This window comes from Podarcis muralis, chromosome 14, assembly GCF_964188315.1.
Source record: "Podarcis muralis chromosome 14, rPodMur119.hap1.1, whole genome shotgun sequence".
Classification (NCBI taxonomy): domain Eukaryota; kingdom Metazoa; phylum Chordata; class Lepidosauria; order Squamata; family Lacertidae; genus Podarcis; species Podarcis muralis.
Window position 1 is genome coordinate 28,302,099 of NC_135668.1, and position 27,200 is coordinate 28,329,298.

Genomic DNA, 27,200 nt, shown 5'->3' on the forward strand with positions numbered 1-27,200 from the left:
CTGCTTACATTAGTGTCAGGACTCAAGCCTGCAGTGGATCTTGAACTTGCCATTTGAGGGATGTTAAGCTGGGATTTAATGAGTACATTGCCACCCAGAACTAGTCAAAGGTGGAATTGCAACAAGACCACCTTGGGGTCCCTCTTGCTGCCAGTAGACAAGAGGCAGGTGAGGCTCCCAGACCTCTGGAAAAACGTTGACGGCCGGCTTGCTTGTATATGAATGTATGAAGCTGCCTTATATTGCATCAGATCATTGGTCCATCCAGTTCAGCATTGTCTCCTCCACCAGCCACACCTCTCCAGAGTGTGAAGCTGAGGCTTCCCTAGGATGCTGGAGATTGAACTTAGCTCTTCGTGAAATGCAAAATGTGTTCTCTAACACTGAACTGCTGTTGCATGTGTTCCTCTAAGTGCCCCTCAGTCTGTGCCTTCCCCCAGCAGCCGAATGCACCTTGGAAGGTCGCTATAACTGAAGGTATGTTGAAAGTTTCATGGTAGGATGGAAAGATGTGTATTCTGATTTGACCCCTCCTGAAGAAATCCACAGCAATTTTTTTATTAAAAAAAAAAGCATTCTAAAAGCAGTTACAGTTAAAACAGTCAAAAACCAGTTAAAAACATGATCTCATCCAGTGATCTCAGGGTTGCCAGAAACAGTATCCTTCAGACATCACATGCCTGGGTAAAGAAGAATGTTTTCAAGTTCTTTGTAAAATTCAGTACTGATGGAGACAGATACACCTCACCAGGGTTTGTGTAAATAGGAAGTCACCACTGAAGAGCAGCATGAGGTACCTATTATACCAGGGGTGTGGAAACTGTGGCCTTCCATCTGTTGTTGGACTACAGTCCCATCATCTGTGACCATTGGTGATGTTGCCTGGGACTGATGAGGGTTGGAGTCCAACAGCTACTGGGCTGGCGGGGGGGACAGGTGCCCCATCCTTGGTTTATACTATTCTGTGAATGTTAAAGCTCCTTTCACTATTCTTAATCATGGACATAACAAACAACTTCACACTTATCTTTCTCATTCAGTTCTCCTAGCAAGTCACTGAGGCGTCATGCCCTGATTTAGAGATGCATTTGAATCTTAGAAGCTGCCTTATACAGAATCAGCCCAGTGCTGTCTATTCCCACTGGTGTTGGCTCTCCAAGGAGTTAGGTTGAGAGAGATGTTTTCCGGCCCTGCCACCCATCAGCGAGTGCAAGTGGTTGAATCTGGGGCATAGTGAGCATAGCTCCTTTGCAAGATGGGCAGGGCAGCCCCAGCAGCATAAGAGATGGCTTAGGGGTGGTCATATTTGGGTGATGGGGGTGACAAGGAAGCTGATCATATTGTTAAGAGGTGGATCTTCTGGTACGTTGGAGAGCATGCTGGAACTGCACAGGAGTGGTACCTCAGAGCCACTGTGACGTTGCAGTGGATCAGATACTGTGGTGTAGCAGCTTGAGGATGGCAAAATTTAATCTCCTACCCGTTGCATATGTTTTAGGGCTGTTAGAAATGTACTTGCATCTACAGAGCTCACTTGGTCACTGCCCGCTTTCCATAACTCCAAGATTTGTCTCAGCTCAGCATGCTCAGGGGTCTTGCATTTCAGGAATAAAATTACTAAGGCAGGGCTTGGTTTTGTTTTGTTTGTCCTTTGCAGGGAATGCTTGGCATTTTGTCAAATGTGTCCTTTACTTTTCTGCATAATCCACAGAATGTGCAGTCTAGACCTCTTCATAGGACCATCTTGAGCATGTGGCTGCTGCAAGGAGGAGCTATGGGAAGCCAGTGTGTTCAGAAGTGACATTTTGGATGAAAATGTAGTAGGCGATGAATTTAAATAAGCAAGCGTGTTGGATAATCGAGATTCAAATAAGGAGGGTTCCACTGTGTTGAGGCACCGATCTATTAACTTGTCAAGCCGGGAGGATTCAAAAGCTAAGAGGGCTAATGGGAATATGTTCCCAAAACTGCAATGGAACGGGTTGACTTTTCTGATTGACTGTCTTAAGTTGTGTGCTTTTATCTTTTCAATTTTCCTCTCGGGATTATATATCATTTTATGTTCAAATGGCTTCTGTTGTATGGAGGCAATTCTCCTGTTGGCAAAGCCCTAATCTGTTTGTTTTCATGGTTGGGTTTTGTTTTGTGTGTTTTTTGGCTTCTATGCTTTAGCTGTTGGCCTATTTATAAATCTAAATCTACATACAGAGGTCATTGGTTGGTTGAACTTAAAACCATTTTACTCAGTAAATTTAATTAAGAAAATACAGTGCAACTCATAAGCAAATGAGTTTTTTCCTAGTTTTAAACCAAACCATCCTCTTGAGTGCTGATTGCCTTGCTCGACCCCTGGTGATACTGAAACAGGCAAAATTAAAAAGGACATTAAAGCTTCATTAAATCTGAAACACATTTAGTACAGTGACATATCTGCAGGCTATTTCGGGGAAGATTACAGGCTCTTTTGTGAGTTTCTTAATTTATAATACCTTGACAATCTTGGAGAGGGGGGAGGACTCTGCTTAGCCCAGTAGAACAATGGTTCTTGAATTGGGTTTCTTGCTGCTTGGGTGCTGCTCCCTCTTCACAGTTGAAGCAAATCCCAACAGAGGGGCTTGTGTTTAAAATAAATAAATTATAGTCAAGACTTGTTTGCATTCTATATGCAAAAAATAACAATTTCTATACTGATGAAACCCAATTCTGTATTCAAAATAAATTATATTTGCATAAATGTGCTTAATTTGTATAAGCATGCCTCTTTTGTATTAATTTGCATAACATATAAGGGTCTTGCTGTTGTGCTGGATGTTGAACTGCATTTTGTGTGCAGGCATGTTCACTCTTCTGGCAAGCAAGTTTTAGACCAAAAATATCATTTTTATGAGGGTGCTGGTTTTGAATTCTTACTCGCCGTGTATCCAAAGGATTAGTGCAGACTGCAACGTAGTATGCTTCCTCTTTAAAACAACCCTTTAAGGCAATCTAGAAAAAGAGTGGTTTTGCCAAAGCCATCTAATGGACTGTATGTGCTTTCCCACATCCAACACCCTAACTGCTACTCTACACAAACCCAGTGAGCATCTGTGGAAGAGCATCAGTGAAGTATTTTGTTGTGAAAAATGAGGAGTCAAAACCACCCTGGCTTGGAATGGTGAGGCCTGGGCGGTGGAGCTGTATGAGCTGCTCTGGGCCTTGTGCATCCTTTTTGGAGTGACAGCGTATGGCCTCTGAAAGGACCGAAAAGACTCAGAGCCCCATAGAACTGGGCTGTGCCTGAGTGGCCCACAGGGAGGGAGCAATCACTTCTCTTGGATTTGGTACCCTTTGACACCATTTAAGTGCCCTTCAATCCTTAGAGCCATGGTGGAACGACAAACTCTTCCCCGTGGCTTATGAAAGACGTGAAGATTTTAATCCTTGTTACCTACAGTGGGCAGAGACCCAAAGGCTGGTGCTCCTTCCTTGTTGGTTAACGTGGAACACGATGCTGTGGTCTCATGAGGGTTGCATTTCAAAACCAGAAAGGGCCTCAGTTACAGCTTGACACTCTTGACACTCTTCACATCAACACGATACATTTAAAGCATTATTTAACTTTAACAGTCATGACTTCCCCCCAAAGAATCCTGGGAGGCCCAGTTTGTTAGCATTACTGAGAATTGTTAGGAGAGCCCCCACTCACAGCTACAATTCCCAGCACCCTTAACAAACTATAGTGCACAGGAATCATTCATTTTGAGTGGGGGGTGGGAGCCATGGCTGTTAAAGTGGGACAATGATGTTTCAATGTATTGTGAGAATATGACCAGTGTCCATACTCTAGCGTCTAGGGTGCTTTCTCCATACTATTCACTTCACACTGTTTTCTCTCTTCATCCAAATACATTGAATTAGGATTGGGGGTATCAGAGGTGGGCAGGGTTGGTGGGTGGGTAGGCCGCCAGATGTATTAACAGACCTCTTCTTCTGTGTGATTGTCTGTTCTAAATATAGCTGTTCTCCATGTTTAGAGGTTATTTTTGCTTCAGCGTCTCCTCGTTCTATCTCTGTCCATTTTACATGCAATGCTGTACTGATTTTTTTAGTTATTCTCCCCCTCTTCTTCCTCTCTCTTCCCCCCCTCCTTTTCCTCAACCCCTAATGCAAATCTCTCTAACTAGACAAATATTATTTCCTTTCCCAGCTTGCTCTCGGGAGGTTCCCGTATCCTCAGGTAAGAATGTTCATTATCACTGACTGCCACTGTGGCGTTCATTCCTATGTATGAAGTTGCAGAGAGCAATTGTGAGCCTTGCAACCAGGTTCATATAAATCTGCCCTGTTAAATCTAACAGTAATATCTGCAGAATTGTCCAAAACTGCCATTGATCTCATTCTGTTTTTAAACTCCAGGTTTATTTGACATATTTGAGGCTATTAAATGAGTTCAGCAATGTGTTGTGGAGTGGGGGGTATAAAGCCTTGCATCACTCCAGTTGTTTGGACAGAATGATTAGAACTTTTAAATGCAAATCTTAATGGGGGGGGGGAGATGTGGGGTGTCTGTGGTTAAACTGACTTGATACAGGGTGGGGGAAGTGTTGACTGAAGCTGGGGATCTTTAAAAGTATGAGTTTATTTTAAGTAAATTGCAACATGCTGTTGGGAAAGGGATACTGCTGCTAATGCAATACTAATCCCAGCAATTGTCTATGGCAATTACTGATGCCAGATGAACCCCAACAACTAGGCTAATGGCCACTGTCCAGGTAGGCTAGTGACTGAGAGCCAGACTCCTGGTCATATTGCCTTCTGATATTTAGGTAGTGGAGATGTTCCTGCACGTTAGCAATTCATGTGAGAAAAAAATTCAGTGTAAACCTCTTTTTAAGTGGCAGTCTTCAGTCCGCATCTGCATCTGCATTGGAACTGGTTTCAATAGGTTTTACACATTCCTTGTTTTATACTTGTAACTGTTATATTTTATTGTATTATATTATTACATTAATTATGTTATATATTAGTTTTATTATTGTGTATTTTATTGTGGTGACCCACTCTAGGACCTTGTGGTGAAGGGCTGATAAGACATCTAATAAGATAAATAAGCAGAGTGATCATATTGCTGCCTGTGCCGCAGGTGAAAAAAAGGTGATGTCTTAGCAATCACAAAGTGATCTGAAAAAGGAGCTCTTCTCCACATAGATCATAAGACCTGTGCCTAAGGCTCATCTGACTATTGATGTGCAATGTTGTATGAGTATAATGCAAATACCTACATGCTATGTGTATTTCTGAAGCATTCAACCCATCAGCGTGTTGCTGACTAACCCTTGTTCAGAAGTTGATTTGTTTAAAAGGGCTTTGGTGATACTATGATTCAATATGTGTTGAGCCATTCATGACTCTGTGTATGTCCAACATGGAGTGTCTAAAAAGTTTTCACTTGGTGCTGGAAAAATCTGGTGAACCTACCCTTTTTTGACCTGCCAATACATCTGGGGCCTTCTTCTCATTGGGGTGGTAAAACTATGTCAGTCCTGAACCATATCAGACTACAGACATGAGGGGGGGGGTGCCTGCTCTTCTGTTCAGTTTACATAGAAAGCAGCATGTCTGGGAGATGTTGAAGACAAAGGGTCTAGTCTTTCCATGTAGGTTTGTTTGCTTAATGTGGAGGAAATTTTTTGGATAGAAGAGTATTCAGATTTTCCACTTCAACGAGAACCAGGCCTTGGTTGCTTACTAAATGGTGGAACCTACCACCCTGCTACTTTCTTATGTCCCCAAACCAAGATCTCCTCTCTTGTCTTGGACTAGAAGACCCTCAGGGTCCCTCCCTTCTAACTCTACAATTCTATTATCTTAACTTGAGTCAAAACCAATAGTACGACACCTGAACTCAGGCGGGAAATATCCTTAGACTTCCCTGGAAACTATTGTTAAGGCACTGCTGTTTGAGAAGCTGTGAGCCGCTGCTCCCCCCCCCCATAGCGTATACGCTTGTTGAATATACTCTATAAAAATATCAAAAGGAGAAGAGAAAGTCTCCAGTACGCTAGTCAGCTGTCCCTTTCTGGCTGTATTTCTTTGCAAATACCTGTCACGACAAATGGATGACAGGAGTTCAAGGGGTGGGAGGAAGACCTGCTGTTATTCTTGCTGGAAAAGTGTTGAAGGATGATGTCCTTGTCCTTGAAGAATTATGCCCATGCAGCAATATAAGTTATTTGGAGTGTTCTTCCTCATTTTTAATTATTTATTTATCTTGGCTTTTTTGTTTCATGGACATGGGGTAGAAATCACCCACAACATCACCTGTATATTCTGCATCAAAATGGATGGGGGCTGTGTACAATCAGTTGGGATCTCTTACACAGCTCTGAGTCATTTTAGTGATCCACGTGCAGGACCCATTCCCTGGTGGATTGTACCCATTTTTCCTAAAGTCTTGGTTGATACAGGCCAAAGTGCCTGGAGGCATGTCTGATTTAAAGCTGGTGTTGGTCTGTGCTCTTTAAGCATCTATTAACTTGCTATTATTATGCAAATAACACATTCTAATTTATGCATGGTTAGATTATGCAGATGCCTCACCACCGTGGTTATTGAATAATAGAAAGAGATTTTGTCTTTTCCTTGTGTTTAGGAGCACTTATTTACTTTTTTTTAAAAAACAACAACAACTTCTTCTTAACCATTTTATGGACTTTAAAAGAGTCAGCAGATGCACCATCTGTTCTTCTTCTTAAACTGGTGGTGGCCGAGAAATATTTAAACAGGTGGTGGTCTGATCCTGGAGCAAATCATGCAGCAAAGCTACATCTCGCCTAACCATAGCAACATGAAGTATGATCCTGTGGACCCAAACCCAGCCCATGGTGCAGCAATTCGCAGGGAGGGTGCCAGGGGAAAGCAAGTTGCTGTGCACATTATGTCAGCTAGATGCGCAGCTATCTCAGAAATAGTCTCCAGAAATAAATATATATGTAGAAACAGCTGTGGGGGAGGAATGAATGTTCAGAAGTGTATTTGTTGCAGGTGCATAGCAAAAAGTGGTTAACATGAAAACGTACGAAAATCAGTTGATCATGGAGGAAGCATGGAACATATTTGCCTGTTTCACCCTTCCACTAATGCATTTTGATAGTCATTATAAGTAATCCCTAAGTTAACTCCCTCTGACAAACATAGTTGTTTCAACATATCAGCATATATTTTTGACTCCCAAAATTGCCTTCAAATCATTTGAATTCTGCCTTCTGGGTTAGTGTAAGCCACTGAAACATTTCACTCAAAGAAGCAGAATTGGCCCCCCAGACCAATAATGCTGGTCATCCCTGCTTAAATTCCTGACTTTTCAGAAATTCCACTATGGGTTATCTATAAGGTCAGCCATTCCTTGTCACCATTTTTTCAGGCCATCATGCTTTCAGGCCATATATCCTTCTGCTATATTTTGTTGCATTGTGTGTATGTGTTGTCTTCTCAGTTCCTCCCAGATTGGGGCAGGAGGACTGAGAGGCATTTTGGGATCAGTATGGACGTTGTAAATTGGGAATCTTGTCTTCCTTCACTGGAAGCAAAACACCTGGAGGCATAACAGCCTGTGCGAAATGTGGAACAGCTCCTGCTGGTTTCAACAGGGGACTTGCAAAAAAAAAAAAAGTTTCCTAGTGAGTGTTTCCTACTGAATATTTTTTATCTTATGTACAATATTCTTATAGATGCGAAACAACTGCTTATGCAAGTCACATGAGAAGCTTGTAAGTGCTTTCAGGACTTTGGTTTTGATGAATGGTGAACGTTATTTGTGTTTTTCATTTGCAGTTCACTTGCAAATGTGTCAATTTGCAGAGAAAACATTTAAATATTGTGATAATTAGACCAGCCACTGCTGTTACCAGGTGTTTACACAAACAAACTCTCGGGTTTGATCAATCCAGCAAATTCTTGATTCACTTAATGTTTTTATTAACTTACTATTGTGATGATAACCACTTATTTGCTGTTTAGGGGGCAGAAATCTCTAAGAAGCTATAGAGTACAATCTCTTAGAAACATGAAATCCTTTTCAAAGCCTGAGGTATTTTCTATCAAAAGAAATAATTTAAAGGAATGTTCTTATCTTGATGTATGTATAAATATCTACAAAAACTGGGGTGAAGTTCATGACTTTAAGCCAACACTCCATGACAATAAATGACTTTTTCTGTGAGTTCAAACATTAAACCAAAATATTTTCTTCCAAGTTAGTCGTCCCCCCCCAAAAAAACCCAACAACTGCATTTAGATGTATGTTTGTGTATATCTGTGAGTCTTTAAAAAGTTCTAAATACCTTAATGCTGATTTGGAGGCTTTTTCTGATTCTGTGTGGAAAGAATTGTCGAACTGAAATACAGTGCAGTACAGTTTCTTCTTCCAGATATTCAGCTTGCCCTGATTTAAACAGAAGGCAGAGACATGCTTAACAGTACAAAAATGCAGAGAAAGGCAGGCAGTTGCCACTGTCAAGTAGTCACTGCTCGTGTTCCAAGTTAGGGGCAAGGAGAAGTCCATTGCAAAAGTGTTCTAAGGCAACACTTGAAAACTGAAGGATTCTGAGAAATGTATTTAAACTAGTCCTCCTGGATCTGGCTAAAACCCCTTTTACCTATTTTTGGATACACTTGCAGATCTTTGTTAATAAATTACATCAAAATGACTTGAAGTTTGGAAGGGGGGTGCTCCCCCCCTCCTATTCTAAAAAAAAAATAAAAAATCTGAGCAAATAGTGCCCCTGGTATTGTAAAGCTTTGAATGTTTTCACACCCCATTAATTTATTACTTCTCCTTCTTCATCTTTAAATTTCATTTCCCCCCTCCCCCCTCAAAAAAATCCAGCTCCCTGCTGCTTGTGAGATTTCCATCTTGTTGTTAATTTTCTCTGCTCCATATGGAGCACCAGACATTTCACCTGGAGGCTGTACTAGATTTTTCTGTAGTGATCGTGCTTCCGGAGGGCAGAACTGTCATTTCAGGTTCCTGGTGCATCTGTCTGTGCCAGCCTTCTTTCTCCTCTCCCCCCACCCCCACCCCTTTTCACTGGCACAGGAGAGTGTGAATAACAAATTGGGCGCACCTGAGATTTGGAGTGTGTGTGTGTGTGCACACGTGTGCGTGTTGAATCTGTGCAACTTGCAAGCAGATTTCTTTAGGGCTGAGAGGATCTAAGCAGTTCTTGATGTGGCCAAGTTTGTGCACTCACCTTCTGCTTGGGCTTGGCTTGAGGAATGCAACCCTGAACACAGGCAAGCGTTGGAGGTGGGAGGGAGGGAGGAGAGAGAGAGGAGTAAATATTTCATCCTGCCTTGTCATTGATTAGAAAAGAGCCTTTAATTTCATCTCACCCCATGTTGCGATTAATTTGCATTCTTTGTCAGAAGTTAATGGAGTTTTTTATGGTTCAGTCTGAAATCCTTGAAGACATCAGTGAGTTGATCTGATGTTTATACAACCGCCAGCAGAAATTTTTTTTGCCTTTGATTGATGGTGAGCTTGATGTTTATTCCAAACGGCTTTTAAAGCTGTTTTTAAGAATTATTTGAATAAAATGCAAGCGAGATATTGTTATAACGAGCAAGATTATCTGTTAAAAATCTGTTTCAAATAAGGAGTATGATAAGGAGGGGAGGGGGAGAGGAAACCCCAAAAAGAGGAGGCAGTAGTGGCAAGTGGCGAAGATGCCTTTTCAACAAATGTTCACCTAGCAAGCGCTGAAACGGGTTATTACAAAACTGCAATGGTGAGACTGATGGAGGTGATATTTAGTGGGAGCTTTCTGTTCAAAAGGGGACAACTTTGGGGGCCAACATGTTTTTTCCCTTTTCTATAATGGCTAATCAAGTCACCAGATTTGAAAACTTGGCTGCTTCCCATTTCTTCTGCCAGCCCTTTCCTGCCTGGCTTTTGCCAACGGTTTGATGAAGTGTTGCTGTCTTGTTCCTAACTCAAAGGGACAAGACTGTTAGGCCAGTTAGCTCAACAAAATGATGACATATTGCTTCTCTCCGGGTAGAGGCACCCAGCGCGATGGAAACAAAAGTGAATAATAGAGAATGTTAAAGAGCAAGATTGAACATGCTCTTCTTTTGGGTTGATTTTATAAAGGAAGGCAGCAGTCCAAAACATTATTAATGGGGGTGGGGTGAGGTAGAAATCCTGCATTGGATCAGTTCTCATGAGTTACCCTGATCCAGGACCCCATATGGGTTCTGGTGTTTCGGCAAAGCTGTTCAGAGGTGAGAGCATCTCTAGACAGGCACAAAATATTCACAGAAGGATGCAGTTAGGTAGCAGCCCTTCCTAATGAGTTTAGTATTCTGTCCTCTATACATGGACAGTCACTGGATTGGGGCAACTGTTTTTGCCTAATTTTGTATACAAGCAAGCCCACCACTTCTGCACATTTAACTTGTGCACAATCAGCTTTATGAAGGGGCAAAAAAAAATATTTTTTAAGGGGCAGAAAGGGGGCGGGGTTCCAGGAAAATGACTTTGGCACAACGGGTTTTGAACACAACGGGTTTCAACTAGACACAATTTTGGCTTTAGGCGTGATCCCCGGAACGCAACCTCTGCATAAGTTGTGGACTTACTGTATTACACTGTCACTCTGTGGCATCATTTTGCTAAGGTCAGCAAACCTCAAGGCATTTGAAACACACAATATTTGCTGTGTATTTATTTATCTTTGAATCATTTTGACTTAACTAATTAATATTCCTAAAATTGCTAACTGCCTTAGTGGTTAGCTGCCTTAGGCATCCCCAGCTTTGTGCAAAGGGATATAAATATTAGTTTTAGTTTTTACCCTTGACGTGTCATAAATAGGTGCACACTGCATGAGAGTATACAGCAGAAGATAAGAAGCAAAAACTTTGTGGGAAAGTCGTAACTTTCCTTTGGTTCAGCAGTGCCTGTCCAATCCTTGTTGGCCACCTCTCTCTTCCCAGTTGCCATTGAGGGTGTCTCTTGGATGAAATGTCATGAGTTGTTGCCTTTCATTTATGAGAGGCACTTAGAGTAGGGGGGAATCAACTTGATGAACTGTGTTTCTCCCTCCAGGAGGGCCACAGCATTTCTTGCCCCACTACCAAGCCCCACAGGTGCTCCAGTGTGTCTAGAGAGAGTGCCATCTTCCTCACTCACTGCATTGTTGGGCACAGTCTTGTGATTATCAGAGAGGAGTCTGCAGGCTCTGATATTCTTGGGAAGGGCTTCTGCACCCTCAGCTTCTAGATAGCGGTGTAAGTCTGCCTGGAATTGCCAAATGAAAGGGAGCCACAGGGAGGCATGTGGTGAGGTAAGAATTCAGCCAGCGGAAAAGTAATTTGTAAACAAAGCTCAAGGTGACCCACCCCCCTTTATAATCTAGCCCTTCTCTCCCTGTTGCAATGGAGAATATTTGTAAATGCATCTCGGTTACTCATTCAAAAGCCTTTTTTCCCCTTCCAGGGGAGAAAAAAATATTTTGTTTCAGCAAATTCCTCCTTCATTATGATTCCTGCTAGTGCAATTGAATTGTGGGTCAAAGAGCTCTTCATCCAAGGACTTCCATTTAAAAGCAATTCATTTATTTGCTGCATCTTAAAGGGCTGAATAATTGGCTGGTTTTAATTGAAGCTGTTGCTTTCTGCTCCTTGATATTAGTAAGGTCCAAGGTTCTTTTTCTTATATGTAATCCATAATATTGACCAAGTTTGGCCTGTTTTCATTTCAACGCAAGAGCCACTTGTCAAAGAAGGAGAGGGGAAAAACAGCAACAACATGATTTTTTTTAAACTTGAGTGCATGGAAAAGCTGTTTTGCAGGGTTTTCTTTTTCATTTGACAGAAGTGTCATTTAAGCATTCATTTATTTTGTGAGACTAAATTGATGAGCGGCAGCAGTTGGTTTCAGAATAAGAGTGAAACTCTGGTGTCATCAGCATACATTACAATATTGAACCATTTAAAAGACATTAAACACTGTTCACATGTTAATACCAAAGTGGTGCTGTTTTCTGTGCTGAATTATAATCAAAGATCTTTAAGATCATATTTTATTATATGTAATATTTCTCAGTCTTTATAGTATATGGTTCTCTTTGCAGAATACATTGGAAGAAATCTGCTATTTGCTTTTTAATATTCCAGGGGGATAACTTTAAGTTGATTTGACAGCTGCTATTATTATCCTATGGCTGTAGAAATCCTATACACATATAGATTTTCCTGCTCTTATTAGACATCTTATATTTGTGCCAAAAACATAATTCTTGGGGATATTGACTTTTTATTTGGCAATGGATATCTGCTTTCATACATACACATTCTGTGAGACAGTGGAAGACTACATAAGTAATTAAATATAGATCACATCTTTTAGACCACTTTACAACTGAAACCAAATAATAATGTTGTGCGGCAATATCTTCTTCCATCTATGCTATCCCGGAAACACAGAAATGGGGAGCTTAATTCTTTGGAATGAAGAATTGAACTAGTATTGTCTTTGACCCAAATATTATTTATAGAGGGAAATGGAATGTTTTAACATATAAGGCAGTTTAATCTTTAGAATTCATAAATTGCTCAGATCTTGAGGAAAAAATAAGGTGCAACAGATTCTTTCAAAATTAGATTCTCCTGATGCCTCTTTTTGCTGCTGTCTTTTCATTCTTTTGTTAAGCTTCATTAAGTTTTTACTATTCTGATGGGAGCCGCCTGAGTGGTTGGGGAAACCCAGTCAGATGGGTGGGATATAAATAATAATATTATTATTTATTATTAATTACTCTACTAGCATGAACAGCTAAATAGCTATGGAAAATGCAGATTTGTTAGTCAATATAAGAAGAGGCTTTCTCCAGCAAAGGCTCCAATGCCAGGGATGGAGATAAAGAGGAAATGGGAACTGTGGCAAGTGTCAACTAATGGAAGGAGGCATTCACCTGAGTTTCTTGCTTGAGCATGGGCTATAAAGCAGAAGGAGGTAGCAGAGGTCTTCCTTGTCACTTCTGTTGAAAATATCTCTATAGAGACAGAACTATTCAAAAGCAACTTTTCAAAACAAAGGCATAAATTCCCTGTAACCTATTCTCCCCCCAGACAGGAACATTCAGAAAATAGGTTTTACTGAGCACCCTGCCTAGCTTGCCAGTACCTTGGAGTTTATAGAATATTATACTTTATTCTTTGCTTGTTTTGTATGTTTACATACAAATTGCATTTCCAAATTTGGTCCCCCAGCATTACAAACAGGAAAGAATTAATTAATTGTTGGCATCATTTTGTAGTATGCATATACAGAATCATAGAATTGTAGATTTGAAGGGGACACGAGTCCAACCCCCTGCAATGCAGGAAACCTTTGCCCAATGAGGGGCTTGAACCCAGGACCCTGTGATTAAGAGTCTCACGCTCTACCAACTGAGCTTGTAGAGCTTTAAAGTTTTCCAAGTACTTCATGTACAGTATTGAAGTAATGATTGTAAGGTAGGGTGCTAAGATGTATCTCCATATTGCAGGGGTGGACGCTGAACATCAGAGAGCATGGTGAGCCAAGTGAGTTCGTGGTACAGGTGAGGTTGGAACCAAAGTCTTCCAGGTTCACAGCTCAGTCCCTTAACCACAGCACGACACTGCAGTGCAGATGAGAAAGAGTGGAGGCCACAGTGAGTCACTGCTAGGAGCTCTTTAGCTTTCTAGGAAAATTAAGCTCTAGCAGAGTTTCTGGTACAGCCTCTGGAGAAGACGGCATGTAAAATCCCCCTCCATAATAAATCTTGCCATGTGGGGCAGTAGGATTGGACCATCAGAGCTTCCAAGACCAACTTGTCCCATGGTAGTGTGGGGCAGAGGGAGAGGGCTCAAACTGTGCAGCATTTTATATTGACTTTTTTAAAAAAAAATTCAGTATGTAATAAAATCATATTCTTTGCTTTTTCGTGAACTGTGTGCAAAGGTAGCAGTCCCAGCTATACAGCTGTTTTATCTTTCCAGAGATGTGCCAGTGTTGTGGACTGTAAACAATATTGTTTTACAGTGAAAAATATGTCTAATATAAGTACAGCTTGAGCAGCTTGCCATTGAGGGTCTGGGAAAAATATAGCTGTAGCACTTAGATATTCTAGCAGAGTTAAGAGATTAAGAGGAAACACAGCCGTACAAACAAAATTACCTGGAGTGGTAGATCACCATAAACAACATACAGCTTTTTAAAGTGTATTCATAGTATTTCAGAGGCAAAAAAGCAGAGCAGCTCTACTTAATGGAGAAAAGACTAAAGTTACAATGATATTGCATCAAGACATCAGTGAAATAGCTGTCTGTCATTCTCAGCAGTGGCATTAAGGAGTAACTGAAGGTCTTAGGAAATTTGAATCAGTACTGGCTAATGGGCACAGATATATTGATGCAGAATTTCTGAAATTGCACTGTAATACCTCAGTTGAGCAATAGCATGTACTCTGTGTCTTCCTGCTGAAAAGGATGACATGAGTGTAAAGCTAAAAGTAGAACAACCACAAAAAGACAGCACCAACAAAAAAAGAACCTGAAGGAGAATTTATTGGTCAAATGCCCTGCCCAACATGTTCCGACAAATGTCTTCTTCAAGGGCAACAATTACAAGCTGTCCTATTTCAAAAGGTGCTTCAGAGTTATAGTTCATGCTGCATGTTCCTCCAAAGCACCTTTTGAAATGGGAGACCTGTAATTGTCCCCCCTCAAGAAAACATTTGTCTCCTTCAGCAGCAGTTTCTGAGGTACACCCCCCCACCCCACCTCCCTCACTCTCTCGTATTTATATAAAGCTGTCAAGTTATTAAAAAGCCAGGAGTTCTATGTATCTCGTTGGTGCTTAGTGGTAGCAATAAGAGCATTTGCAAGGATTGCTTCCCCCAGTTTTTGTTTACAATCCCACGCTATTTTACAATCTTCCATGACCAGCAGCTGAGATTGTTCATGGAATTAGGTCAATTTACACTTTTCCCATGGAGGCAGTTACGCCCTTCTCATGGCAACTGATCCATGCTTCTTGATAGCGGTACTTGTACAATGGTAGCAATATGCATAAACCAAGAGCCACCAATGCAGCCCCCACAAGCACCAGTGTGCCAGCAGTAGATCCTATGGCACCTGTGAAAGGTCTCAGTAAATTTCCCCTCAAAATGTACAATGCATGAGAGATGTTTGCTGTTCCTGCTCATTTCCTGTTTACACTGGCTCAGCATCTCCTACATTGAACATGTCTTCTTAAACATGCCCACATTTCACTGGATACCAGGATTGGATACCCTTCCCACTTCTAAACAGCAGAGAGGTGAAAAGAGCTCCTCTCTGCGATCAAGTAAGGCAGTGAATGATTGGGGTGCATGCCTGCACCATTTTGTGTCCCTGTCTCTTTCCTCAATATTTCAAATGTGGCGGCCATTTTGTTGTGCCATGCCTCGGCTGCAGCCATTTTGTGACCCGCAGCACTTTGTCAAAACTCTACTTGGACACTTAGCCTCATGAAGGCTGTTTTCATCATTCATCTTAATGGAGTCAGTCCCTAGGAAGGAACTGTGGATCATCAGATTTCATGGCCCAAAAGAGGATATTCTGCAGCAGAAGGGATCCTTTCAACCTTCTTAAAACCTCCACAGCTGGGACTTCCACAACTGTTCAGAGCAACTTATTCCACTTCTGAGGTTTAGACATGGACACCTCCACTGGCAGGGCTCATCCAGGACTGACTCTGAGATCTGTTGCGCCCTAAAGTGAGAATCATATCTCTAGGACTCCCATGTATGCAACATGTACATATAAGGAAGATTTACAAATGATGAGCACAGTGGGGGATTTTTCTTATGCTTTAATATTGTAATGTCACTTATAGTGATGTCATGTAGTATGAGCATGGAAATGGCTTCTCCCATTGTGGGCAACAAGTTTTGCCAACGTCACTTGGTGCAGCTTGGCTGGCCAATCCCTAACATACCCCAGTTCCCCGGCCATGAGTAGCTTAGGCCATCTGGATAGAATCTAGTATTTCAAGGGTTGTGGTGCTTATTCTACATCTCATCCTCCCTGATATGTGGAGTTGGAACCTAGAACCTCTCTTCATTTGCTGAACAATGACAACAAAGAGTATTGTGGCACCTTAAAGACTAACAAATGTCTTGTGGCATAAGCTTTTGCAGTCTGAAGCCCATTTTGTCAGGTGCATGGAGTGAAATCTTAGCTGGCAGAAAATTCCAAGGTGGGAAATAAATGGCAATGAGATAAAAAAATACAGTCTGTGATAATTAGGGCATAGATAAAGGTTCAGTAAGCACATTTGGCGAAATGTGCCACAAAAGTTTGTGCCGTAATAAATTTCTTCATTTTTGTTGTTGTTTAGTCGTGTCCGACTCTTCGTGACCCCATGGACCAGAGCATGCCAGGCACTTCTGTCTTCCACTGCCTCCCGCAGTTTGGTCAAACATGCTGGTAGCTTCGAAGACACTATCCAACCATCTCGTCCTCTGTCGTCCCCTTCTCCTTGTGCCCTCAATCTTTCCCAACATCAGGGTCTTTTCCAGGGAGTCTTCTCTTCTCATGAGGTGGCCAAAGTATTGGAGCCTCAGCTTCACGATCTGTCCTTCCAGTGAGCACTCAGGGCAGATTTCCTTAAGAATGGAGAGGTTTGATCTTCTTGCAGTCCATGGGACTCTCAAGAGTCTCCTCCAGCACCATAATTCAAAAGCATCAATTCTTCGGCGATCAGCCTTCTTTATAGTCCAGCTCTCACTTCCATACATCACTACTGGGAAAACCATAGCTTTTTTTTCTTTCTTCATTTTTAAGATGCTGCAATACCCTTTGTTGTTTCTGCTGCAAGAGACTAACCTGGCTGCCTCTCTGGAACATTTGTATAATAGAGTCTTTCCCCAAAGGTTTTAGTCAACTGTCCTTTATAAATCCTAGCATCTTATGCCCACAACCTCCTCCTCTGCTTCCTGCGAATAGAATCCTGTCACCCTGTTCTGCTCATCAAGCCAGTAGACTCAAGTTGAGCTCATCCTGGCTTCAGACAAGTCCATAGTTCAACAGGACTGAACAGCTGTGGTTTCCCTTCACTCCCCCCCTTACTTCCTCCTCATCCCATCTCGTTCCCTACTTCTATTAAGGCTTCCCCATTACAGCAAGAAGGAAAGCCCTCCTTCATAAACCCAATTAGCTGTCATTTTACTGGTAAATATTCAATTCAGGTTGTCGGCCAGATATTTTGCCCCCTGTAATGTAAACAGCATATTGTGTTATGCAGGATCATAATAGCTCTAAATGGTATGTAGCTGAAAATAAATATAGATACAGCATGCTCCCCTTGCGGTTTGTGTTGTTTACTCTGCCCCCACCTGCCCACCCCTCGATGTGGGCTATGCCATGCATATGTTGTTTCTGATCAGACCAACATGCACACACTTTGCCCTCTTTAGAGAGGAACGTGTGGTTCTTTGAAGGCACGGTTTTAAACAGATGGGGATGTTAACTGCACCAGATTGCAGGCTCACGGAAGGTGTTGCTGCTCAAGAGAAGTGAAGCAGTATACTCTCCCCTGTGACTTCTGGCAAGTGCAAAGTGCTCACCTTCCTCAGGATTATGGCTCATAAAGTGCAGAACCCCGGGAAGTTCTCCCATGCACTTATGTGCTGCACATTCCCGTGCAAGGAGGTATATGTCAAAAACACTGGTAACTTCCTGCCCTATCCTGCCATGATGGGGTAGTGATTAGATTAAGACTGGGAAGACCCAGCTTCAAATCCCCATTCAGCCATAAAGCTAACTGGGTAACCTTGGGCCAGTCACCTCTCTGCCTAACCTACCTCACAGGGTTGTTGTGGAGGTAAAATGGAGAGTGGGGAACTATATACAGTGCCTTGAATGCCTTGGAGGAAAGCCAGGATAAAAATGTAATAAATATTGTTGTTTCTTTACCATCAACCTCTTCTATTAAATGAAATCTTTTGCTGCTGCTGTAGAATGTACTTTATGCTAACAGCACCCTAGGGGCATTGAAGTACCCCAAAAGAGAGTTTATAATTGGCTTTATGTGGTATCTGGAGGTGTAGGGACGTATAGAGAACTGATATTTTAATCTTATAGATGACTGGAGGAGATCTATTTTGATGTGTTTAATGCACAGGTGATACTTTTTTAACAGGCCATATTTATAGGTGATGTCCCAAATTACCTGTATGTGTTTTATTTTTATGGTTTAGGTGTTCAGACGTAATAATGCTGGGCTTATTTGTTAGAAATCCTGGTAAATAAAATGAAGTTCCACCAGTATGGTTGGTGCAAGGTTGCACATTGTTTCCTTGTACAGTGGTGCCTCGCAAGACGAAATTAATTCGTTCCGCGAGTTTTGTCGTCTTGCGATTTTTTTCGTCTTGCGAAGCACGGTGTCGGGAAAGTTTTGGAAAAGCTTCAAAAATCACCAAAGTCTTTAAAAACCTCAAAAAAGGCTACCACACCGCGTTCTATGAGTTGCTCCTCAAAGTCAAGTCGCAACTGTATTAACTTGCGAAGCAAGCCCATAGGGAAAATCGTCTTGCAAAGCAACTCAAAAAACAAAAAACCCTTTCGTCTAGCGAGTTTTTTGTCTTGCGAGGCATTCGTCTTGCGAGGTACCACTGTATATTTTCTAAGGGGTTTTCCCTATCACCAGACAGAGAATTATGAACGTTTCCATTCTCCTTTGCTGGAAATAACCATAAGGATGAAAGATACAAGAGAACCCTGATAATGGCACAACCAGAAGCAAATACATACACTGTTGTGGGCGTTGTATATGTCTGTGACCTTTTACTACTTTTGTGAACAATTTTTTCGAGTCGGGATGGGGAATGTGGACTGGATGTTGCTGGACTACAGCTCCCATTGTCCCTGACCTTTGGCCATGCTGGCTGGGGCTGATGGGAGTTGGAGTCCAGCAACATCTGGAGGGCCCAGGCTCCCCATCCCTAATTTATAGGATAATGCCTCTGGCTAGCTAGGGAGGAAGGAGAGCTCTCGAAGCCAATGAGAGAAGTACAGCCATTCATCATCTCTGGCACTACTCAGCTGAGAATATTGAATGGAAAGCGCAGGCCAAGTTAACTGTGAGTGAACCCAAGATGTTTTAGGCAAAGAAGCATCTTGCAGAATGGAAGGGACCTGTGTTGATATGTGCAAGGAGCCACACAGTTGACGGAAAATCATAGTTAATAATGGTAGAATTGTCAGGGGGTCAGTTTTGTGACCCAGCTTTCAGAGATGTAACCAGCAGCATCCCTACCTATACAGTTGGCATCCTTAGCTTAAACATAAGAGCCTTAAACAGTGGCCCTTGAGCCACTTCTGACAATGTTTGGTAGCCCTTTTGCTGCAGTTCCCAAGATGCTCAGATTAAGTCTGTGGATTTTACAGTCTTGGGAGGGACAGGCCAGCTGGTGATCTTAAATGATAATTATAACCCAAAAACTGGTGTTCAGAAAGTAGCTGTGGGAGGTTTGGGGCACAGAAGAAATTCTAAAAAGTGGAGCATAAACTGTTGTTCTCTAAGAACAGGCATATAGTTCAGACACATAATTAAAGTTTCCTTCAAAAAAAAAAAAAAGAGGGGGGGCAAGATTGTGAGCAGACATTGGCAGTAATCCAAAATTCTAATTTCTGACTATGATTTAATTTCAATTTTAAATAAATCGGTTTTTAATTTAAAAAGAGTGAGCTTCATAACATTAGCAATGATTGCAACATTAAGCGCAGTGCTCACAATCTAGCAATATAAAACATTATTTATATCTGAATCGTAAACAGCCTTTTGAAATGGATTATGGTTTTTCTCCCTATTCTAATACAACCTGGAGGGTACTAAAAAGTGTTGTGTGAAATTAACATTCTGCTGACTTTCGCCTATAAATGAGAAGCGAGCTATTAACATTTGTGTATTTTCATTATGTAAATTGTGTTAACACATGCCCACAAATTGCCACCAGCGATACAATAATTTTCTCTCAGTGATCATAATGTGTCCAAGTGAGTCATTTTGATTATGACATGCTAATTACATATTGCCTCCCCTTTTTTTTTCCTTTTCAGATTCAGAAAAACCAGGGATCTTTAATGGTAAGCTTTATGAGTTCGGGGAAAAAATTCACTTTTCTTTTTCCTGATGGCTGCTTCCTTTGCATGCTTGAATGCCTTGTTTTAAACTTAGCAAATTGCATTTTGTGGAAAATGCAAACCTTTAACTGCCTGTATTAGATTAGGTACCATTAGAAATAATAGGACATCCTGAGCCGCGATGTTTTTATAAGAGTTTGCTGCTGTTGATTAATCTTGCTATATTTTATTGCATTAATGATTTTTTCTTTCCACTCCACTGTAAAGATATTGCATATAGCCTAATACTTCTCTTCTCTCTCCCCCCACTTCTCCTTTCCATCACAGCCCCTCCAGTTACTCCAGTGCATTGTTGATGAGGTGAGTCGCCGTCTTATGTGCTTTCACTCCTAAAGTCATTCCTAATGGACTGGAAAGCTTATATTTTGTTTCCTAATGAAGCACAATGGCCCAACGTCCTCAACTGCGAGACAAGTTGCCTTGTGCGGCTCTGAGCTGCTGAGCGCTGGCTGGCCTTGTCCTGCTTTGTGCTGTTTCCTGACTCTTCCTATTGAATCCTTGGCAAAAGGAGGCGGTTTCCAGGAAAGTCTCTTTCTTTCTCCCTCTCTCTCTTTTGGATAACAGAGACCCCCAAAGGCCCCCCATATTAATTGATCACCTCTCCACCTTGCCAGATGTGGTAATGCAAAGAAATGGAAGTTGTCGTTTTGCCTTTTAAATGAGGCAGGCTTTTGTGCAGCTCTGGGTGTGCAAAAGAGGACCTGCTAAAAGGGGTCAGGGTTGAACTGTAAACAAGAGCATTTTGAATGTCACCTCTCGGTTCGGTTTTGTCAAAGGGAGAAAAACCAAAAACGGCAGGAGCCCTGTTGTTCACACCTCTACCTGAACCCATTTAGTCCTGATCCAGTGATTTCTCAAGAGGAGCAGAAACTCTGGTGCTTATGTGAAGCTCCCCACCCACAAGGCCTGCTCAGAGTGTTTCAGCGGGTGAAATGCATGAGTTGTCCATGGCATGGCTCAGGTGGGATCCAGCTACTGAAATTAGTGGAGAATCCTCTACATGCAGGAGGATTTATATTTACCTTGAAGCACATGTGGGCCTCTGGGTCAGGGCATCAGGTATCCCCACCCCCACCCCCTGACTACTAGTGCAGGCCTAAGGAAACAGTATTCCTGTTTATCTGGATTTCCAGTTGCCCAAATTTCTGCATGCCTGGCCATTCAGCTGTGGGAAGGGCACAATGTGCATTTTTGTTCAAATGCTCCTGCCATTTACATGCACCACATTTAATCTGTGTCCACCCACCACCCCACTCTTTTTTGTCACATTACTATGTTTCTCAGAAAAGAAGTTGGAAAACTGCATTTTACCCCAGACACAGGACATTCATTTTTGCCTCTGTGCATCTCTGTGCAAATCAACCTGGATTTGATTGTGTGTGTGCTTTGATTTTTAATATACTGTATGTATCCACATTGTCAACACTTAGGTGCTTGCTCTGCTAACCACCATTTTCTTTGGGAGACCTGACTTCTGATGGGATGATCATAGTTGCCAGATTTCCCCTTTCAGAGCTAACAAAATATTCTTCCTTACGCTCTGGTGGTGGTAGTTGTTCACCCCTTAATCACTTTAGGAAGCAACAGTGTAAGTGAAATTAACCCACAGCAGTTGAAATTCAGTCCTACACATAGGAAGCAGGGCAGATCTAGCACACTTTTGCCTGGAATGGCAGCCCATCTGCTTAGTTCCAGAAGTTGATTTCCAGAATCTTTCCCTGCTTTATCAGGGAACTGCACTTACCAGAGCAACTTCTGATGAATGAGGCTGAGCCTGGAATTGATGTGACAGAACCAGAAACTTGGGAGGAAAGGAATTGGGCTGCATGTGGATGGAGATGGTTTATGGGTGCCTTGAAAAGTTGCAAATCAGAGCAAACTTATGCTTATACATACTTATGTTTGCATGTGTATGATATGCACATCTGTTGATTTCTGGACACTTGGTCACTGTGTGTTTGTGTTTGTGTACTGACTTCATTGTGACTGAAGGTATACATAAGCTCTACCTGGGGTCTTATGCCTGTGTTGGCCCATTCAGACATGCATGCTCGTAACTTGGTGTGGCAGTCTTTGAGTTATGATCACACATGTGAACAGATGCCATGTTGTGTAAGTGGAATGTAACTGCAACAACTTCTCCACACGTGACTTTGTGTGCACAGAAATAACACCCTTGGAAGTGTCTGAAAGCCCATTATGTCCAAACTACAGGTTGAAATGGCTAAACACGGCAAATTGTATTTCAGAGCAAACCACATACCATGTGGGAAGGTGACCTTCCCTGGTGGTGTTGATTTCCAACTCCCAGCAGCTCCAGCCAGCAGGTCAATGGTCACGGATGATGGGAGTTGTAGTCTAACAACATCTGGAGGGCCACAGGTTCCCTATCCCTAATATAGTGTCTTAAACCACCATGCACTGTGTAGATGATGTCTGCATGTGATCAGGCTCCCAATCCACATATTTAGAGACAAGTGGACACTCATGGGGCCATTCTTAAGTTATATTTTATGTGCTCTCCCTGACTCAAGGGTTGTATCCAGTGTTAGTCATACTCAGATCATGCCCATTGAAATTGATGGAAATGACTAACTTAGGTCCATTAATTTCAAAGGGTCTGCTCAGAGTAAGGCTGACATTAGATACAACCCTCAAAGACAAATCTTGCCAAATGTCCTGCTTCTGTTTTCAGTTTCCCTTCTCCCACCCACCACCATGAGGACTATAAGCTTAGTATAGTTGTTGTTGTTTTTTTGTTGAAAGAAAGAAAGAAAGAAAGAAAGAAAGAAAGAAAGAAAGAAAGAGAAGTTCCAAGGAAGCAGTGCCACCTGATTCTGAGCTACATTCTGTGCAGAATGGTGCAATGAAAGCCATGCTGGTTTCTAGGCTCCCTGCCTTCCGATGGAGCTGATTTCCATTCCTCCTTAGGGTCCTGGCGGGTGCCCTACGGTTTCCCCTCCTACATTGGCTTAATAGCAGCCTGGTTTTGTTTTCCCTCCTTGTTTCTCTCTCCCTGCTCCCCTCCCTCGGCTCTTTTTAAGATCTAGCCCTGTTGGGGGAGAATAATAGTTCCCACTTATTGTGCTAATGTGTGTGTCTCTTTCTAAATAAGGACCTCATGAGAGAAGGTCTGTTTGCTTTCTGGTATGGTACAGCTGCTGTTGTTTTCAGTGCATTCGTGATAACGTGAGTGTTCGCTATTAGAAGTGTTTAGTGTTCTAAGACTGATGATCTCGGGCCAAATGCTCCCCTCTGTGGCAACTTCATGAGAGCAAATAAGGGCTGGCAAAGTCCTAAAATTCACAGGGTAGGTGCGGGGTGGGGGGAGCAGAGTCACTCCCCTCCCTTTCAGTCTGCAGCTGTTTCTGCATGGCAAGTTTCTTCCTGAACCCATGGATAGCAAGATACTTTTCCCAACTTAGACTGGGTTCTTTACTGCACTAAAGTTATGGGCATATGGAGGCTGCCAAAGGACTGGTGAGAGGGTGGTCTGAGGGTTGGGAATGGGGCATTTGCATAGGGGCACATCCATTCATAGGGTCCACCTTCTGGAGTGTTTTAGGAACCCATCATCAGACCAGTTTAGCTAGGTCAGCCTTCCCCTGTGATGGCTGTGGCAGAGAAGAGTTGTAGTTGAAAACTTTTGGAGGTCACTAGGTTGGCAAAGTAAGGGACGCGGGTGGTGCTGTGGGTTAAACCACAGAGCCTAGGACTTTGATCAGAAGGTTGGCGGTTTGAATCTCCGCAACGGGGTGAGCTCCTGTTGCTCGGTCCCTGCTCCTGCCAACCTGGCAGTTCAAAAACACGTCAAAGTGCAAGTAGATAAATAGGTACTGCTCTGGCGGGAAGGTAAACGGCGTTTCCGTGCGCTGCTCTGGTTCGCCAGAAGTGGCTTAGTCATGCCACCCACATGACCCGGAAGCTGTACGCCAGCTCCCTCGGCCAGTAAAGCGAGATGAGCGCCACATCCCCTTTACCTTTAGGTTGGCAAAGTCTGCTTGATCAGAATCAGCAGCCATGCTCATCTGCGCTGGTCTCTGCTGTTCCAGGATCTGGCTCTTGAGGAGCCAAGATACGCATCTTGGTAGACTTGGACTTGATGTCGGAGGGCTGTTTTGTGTAGCCTTGATCCTTTGCTGCTACTCCTTCTGGCAGGCATTTCAGGTTGTTTCGCAAACGATAAAAATGGATAAGCTGACAAAAAAGGGATCTAATAGAGGAACAGCAACAAAACAGGTCTCAAGATCACTGTCTAAAACTCTGGATCAATTAAATTAGAAATAGCAATAAGCCCCCTGGCTTATTTCTGACTATTACGTTTAAAATCACCACTTCAACATTTCTACGGTGTGTTTTCAACAACTGCATTAACTTTTTAAGAAACAAAGCGAGGGAGAGAGTGCCATGCAGAGTTCCATGTATGCCTCCATCTTTGATGTTAAATGTGTGCGTACAGAGGAGAGTCAAGTGTCAGAATGTATCTATCCATCACTGCTTCCACTCCAGCCCAAATGTTTTCTGCTGTTCTCTTTACTGGAGCCAGAAATTGTGACCTTACCCATGTGCATGATTCAAAGGCTAGATGAGAACAAGGTAAAACTACAGGTAGGAATAGCTGAATAATTACCTTTAGGCCAACCTGAGAAACAAACCTTCCCAAGAGGCCGAACTCATTTAATGGTTCCTAAAAACTCAATCTTGCGGGTGTCAATGGTCATGCTTGATTATTTGCGGCAGTGTTTTATGAAAAAGCAATAAGGCTGCATGGGGCATTTACGGAGGGGTGGAAGCGAACAATAAATGGGCTCAGTTCTTTGAGGGAAGGTCCCTTTGGTGGAATCGGCCACTAAACGCTTTGCACATATCTCTGTGTCTTTTGCTGTTTGAAACTGCAAGAGAGGGAAGGCACACTAAAACATTTCCATCTTTGCTGCAGCAAGAATGGCACAATGACAAGAACCGAATCCTTTGGTTGTAAAAAAGACAGCAGTTGCAGCCACTGTTAATAGATTAGCCTAGACAAGTGATTTCCAAGCTGCGTTCCAGAGAGCCTCAGGTTCCCTTGGAAACTTTTTTGGTGGTTCTTCCATGAGAAGTTCACTAATGGGACACAACCTTGCTGATCTTCCCCCTTCTGTGTACAGTTGGCACAGGGGCATGTTAGGTGTGCTCCCAGAGCACATGCACAACCCACACAGGGCAACAGGTGTGCCCCAACAGGCCTGTTCAGTGCCTCGCATGAAGAAAATGTTTATTTTTCAATATTTCTATCCCATTAGGAAGAACATTCTGACTGTAAGAGCTGTTTGACGGTAGAACATACCACCTCAGAGGGTGGTGGAGGTTTTTTAAGCAGAGGTTGGATAGCCATCTATCAGGGGTTCTTTAGTTGTGATTCCTGTGTTTCAGGGGGTTGGACTAGATGACCCTTGGGGTTCCTTCCAACTTCACAATTCTATGATTCTTTCACTAGGGGAGTTCAAACTATAAAAGCATAGAAATAGACAATCTGTCACCATGCAGAAGGATGCAAGGTCCCATAGTAGACAAGTTGATTCAGAAAGAGCTCATCGAAGGCAGGAAACTTTGAAACCTACCAGAGCAGCCACTTTTCAAGCCGCAACCACAGGAAAACTCAGTCCACAAAGACTTGTGAGGCTGCAGCCTCATATCATGTGTCGCTGTGGCAGTACTTTGTGGACAGCACCGCTCACTCTTCTGGAAACCAAGGGCACTGACCTAGGATTCAGGCGCTTACTGGCAAGCTCAGGATGTGCAATTAAAGTTGATTTGGGTGCTCTTGTGCAACAAACCTGCCCTCCCCAAAATTGAAGCTTTTGCAGTAAGGAAGGTGAAAGTGCAGTGTTAAGTATGGGGTAACAATGTTGCAATGTCTTATAACCTCCTCGCAAACAAATGAGTGGATGCTCATGAAATAGCTGACACCATCTGCAGACTTTGTGCCAGCAAATCAGGAAGAATGCTCAGTAAACAGGTTGCCTGGAGGTGACCCAAATCTTTCAGAGATCCCCACCCTACAATTATTAACATTCAGCCACAAATAGAAATTGGGAGAAAGCTTCGTAAGTTCTGTCTTAGCAGCTAGTTTTACTGGAGGGCTGCTTTGAGGAGAATGGTGCCCATTTCCTCAGCATGTCTCCTTCTGCACCCCTTTCTTGCCACTAGGAAAGGTCTTCAGGGGTTAGATTTGGCCCTGGGGGGCTCAGGTGCTGATCCCTGCTGTAGTTCACAGGTGATGTGTAATTGCATTTTTTACTTGTTTCTCAATAGAGCCTGGTCGTTTTAATCCTGCACCTTCCTAATAAATTTTAATGATTTGTATATTATTATATACTGGGGGTAACATGCAGCCTGTTAATATGGAGAACTTGCTAAGCAGCTGTGTGTTTGCGTGTGATCAAAGGTGTTAAGGAAAAAGATCAAAGGATGCTGGGGAATAACTCTTGGATCACAGGCACAATTGTCCCTCTCAGTCCGGGAGGCTTACCTCCTCTGGGCACCTTTTGAAGGCTCAGATGGCCCGATCCACACCTCTAAGGGCTCTCAGACATCCCTCCTCAAGCAGAGGGGCTGCACCCAGAACTGAATGCTGACAAACAACCTCATGTACACTTTTCATTTTTGTTGCTGCAGTTTTGGATTTATTTAACCCTGTTCTGGGTTTTAAAATATATATTATACTGCCATGTTGGGCAAAAGATTCCTGCATTGCAGGAGGTTGGACTAGATGACACTTATGGTCCCTTCCAACTCTACAATTCTGTGATTCCATGAAACACCCAGAATTCCTCCAGACATGCTGATACCTCCCTTTTATTCATGGGGTTGTGGTTCTGCCATTTTGGCTGCCTATGCGTTGACACTCAGCCTGTGAAGTTGAGAAACAGAGGAAGAATTGCCAGAAACAGAAACAACCCCGCAGGCCTTGGATATAGAAAAGTTACTAATCAGCTGTGTGTTTGTGTGTTCAAAGGCATTAA

The 27,200-nt window shown here is 42.6% G+C and overlaps 2 protein-coding genes across 8 annotated transcripts in view; one reads left to right on the forward strand and one right to left on the reverse strand.

Annotated features, from left to right (window-relative positions):
• The window catches only part of MAP2K5 (mitogen-activated protein kinase kinase 5), a 126,976-nt gene that overhangs the window by 72,950 nt on the left and 26,826 nt on the right, over window positions 1–27,200 (forward strand). For 2 of the 5 annotated variants that reach the window (XM_028707248.2, XM_077919057.1), the window contains exons 17-20: window positions 4,187–4,216; window positions 13,533–13,586; window positions 20,113–20,139; window positions 20,464–20,496. In XM_028707248.2, coding sequence (XP_028563081.1) covers window positions 4,187–4,216; window positions 13,533–13,586; window positions 20,113–20,139; window positions 20,464–20,496 — 144 coding nt within the window. The remainder of the gene's footprint in view (window positions 1–4,186; window positions 4,217–13,532; window positions 13,587–20,112; window positions 20,140–20,463; window positions 20,497–27,200) is intronic. The other 3 variants (XM_077919055.1, XM_028707250.2, XM_028707251.2) reach the window with 2 other exon arrangements.
• Window positions 550–25,920, reverse strand: LOC144325525 (uncharacterized). Of its 3 annotated transcripts, none has more exons than XR_013390699.1 (5): window positions 25,716–25,879; window positions 24,177–24,409; window positions 9,231–9,263; window positions 8,322–8,422; window positions 550–680 (listed from the first exon to the last, which is right to left on the reverse strand). XR_013390699.1 is itself a non-coding variant. In XM_077919059.1 (5 exons), exons 2-5 carry the CDS (start codon window positions 24,222–24,224, stop codon window positions 2,476–2,478), a joined length of 321 nt encoding a protein of 106 aa, XP_077775185.1. In that variant the 5' UTR covers window positions 24,225–24,409; window positions 25,797–25,920; the 3' UTR covers window positions 2,343–2,475. The 3 variants fall into 3 exon arrangements, 2 of the variants coding, with proteins under 2 accessions (XP_077775185.1, XP_077775184.1); XM_077919059.1 differs by lacking the exon at window positions 550–680 and adding an exon at window positions 2,343–2,614 and having other exon boundaries at window positions 25,797–25,920; XM_077919058.1 differs by lacking the exon at window positions 550–680 and adding an exon at window positions 2,343–2,614 and having other exon boundaries at window positions 25,716–25,884.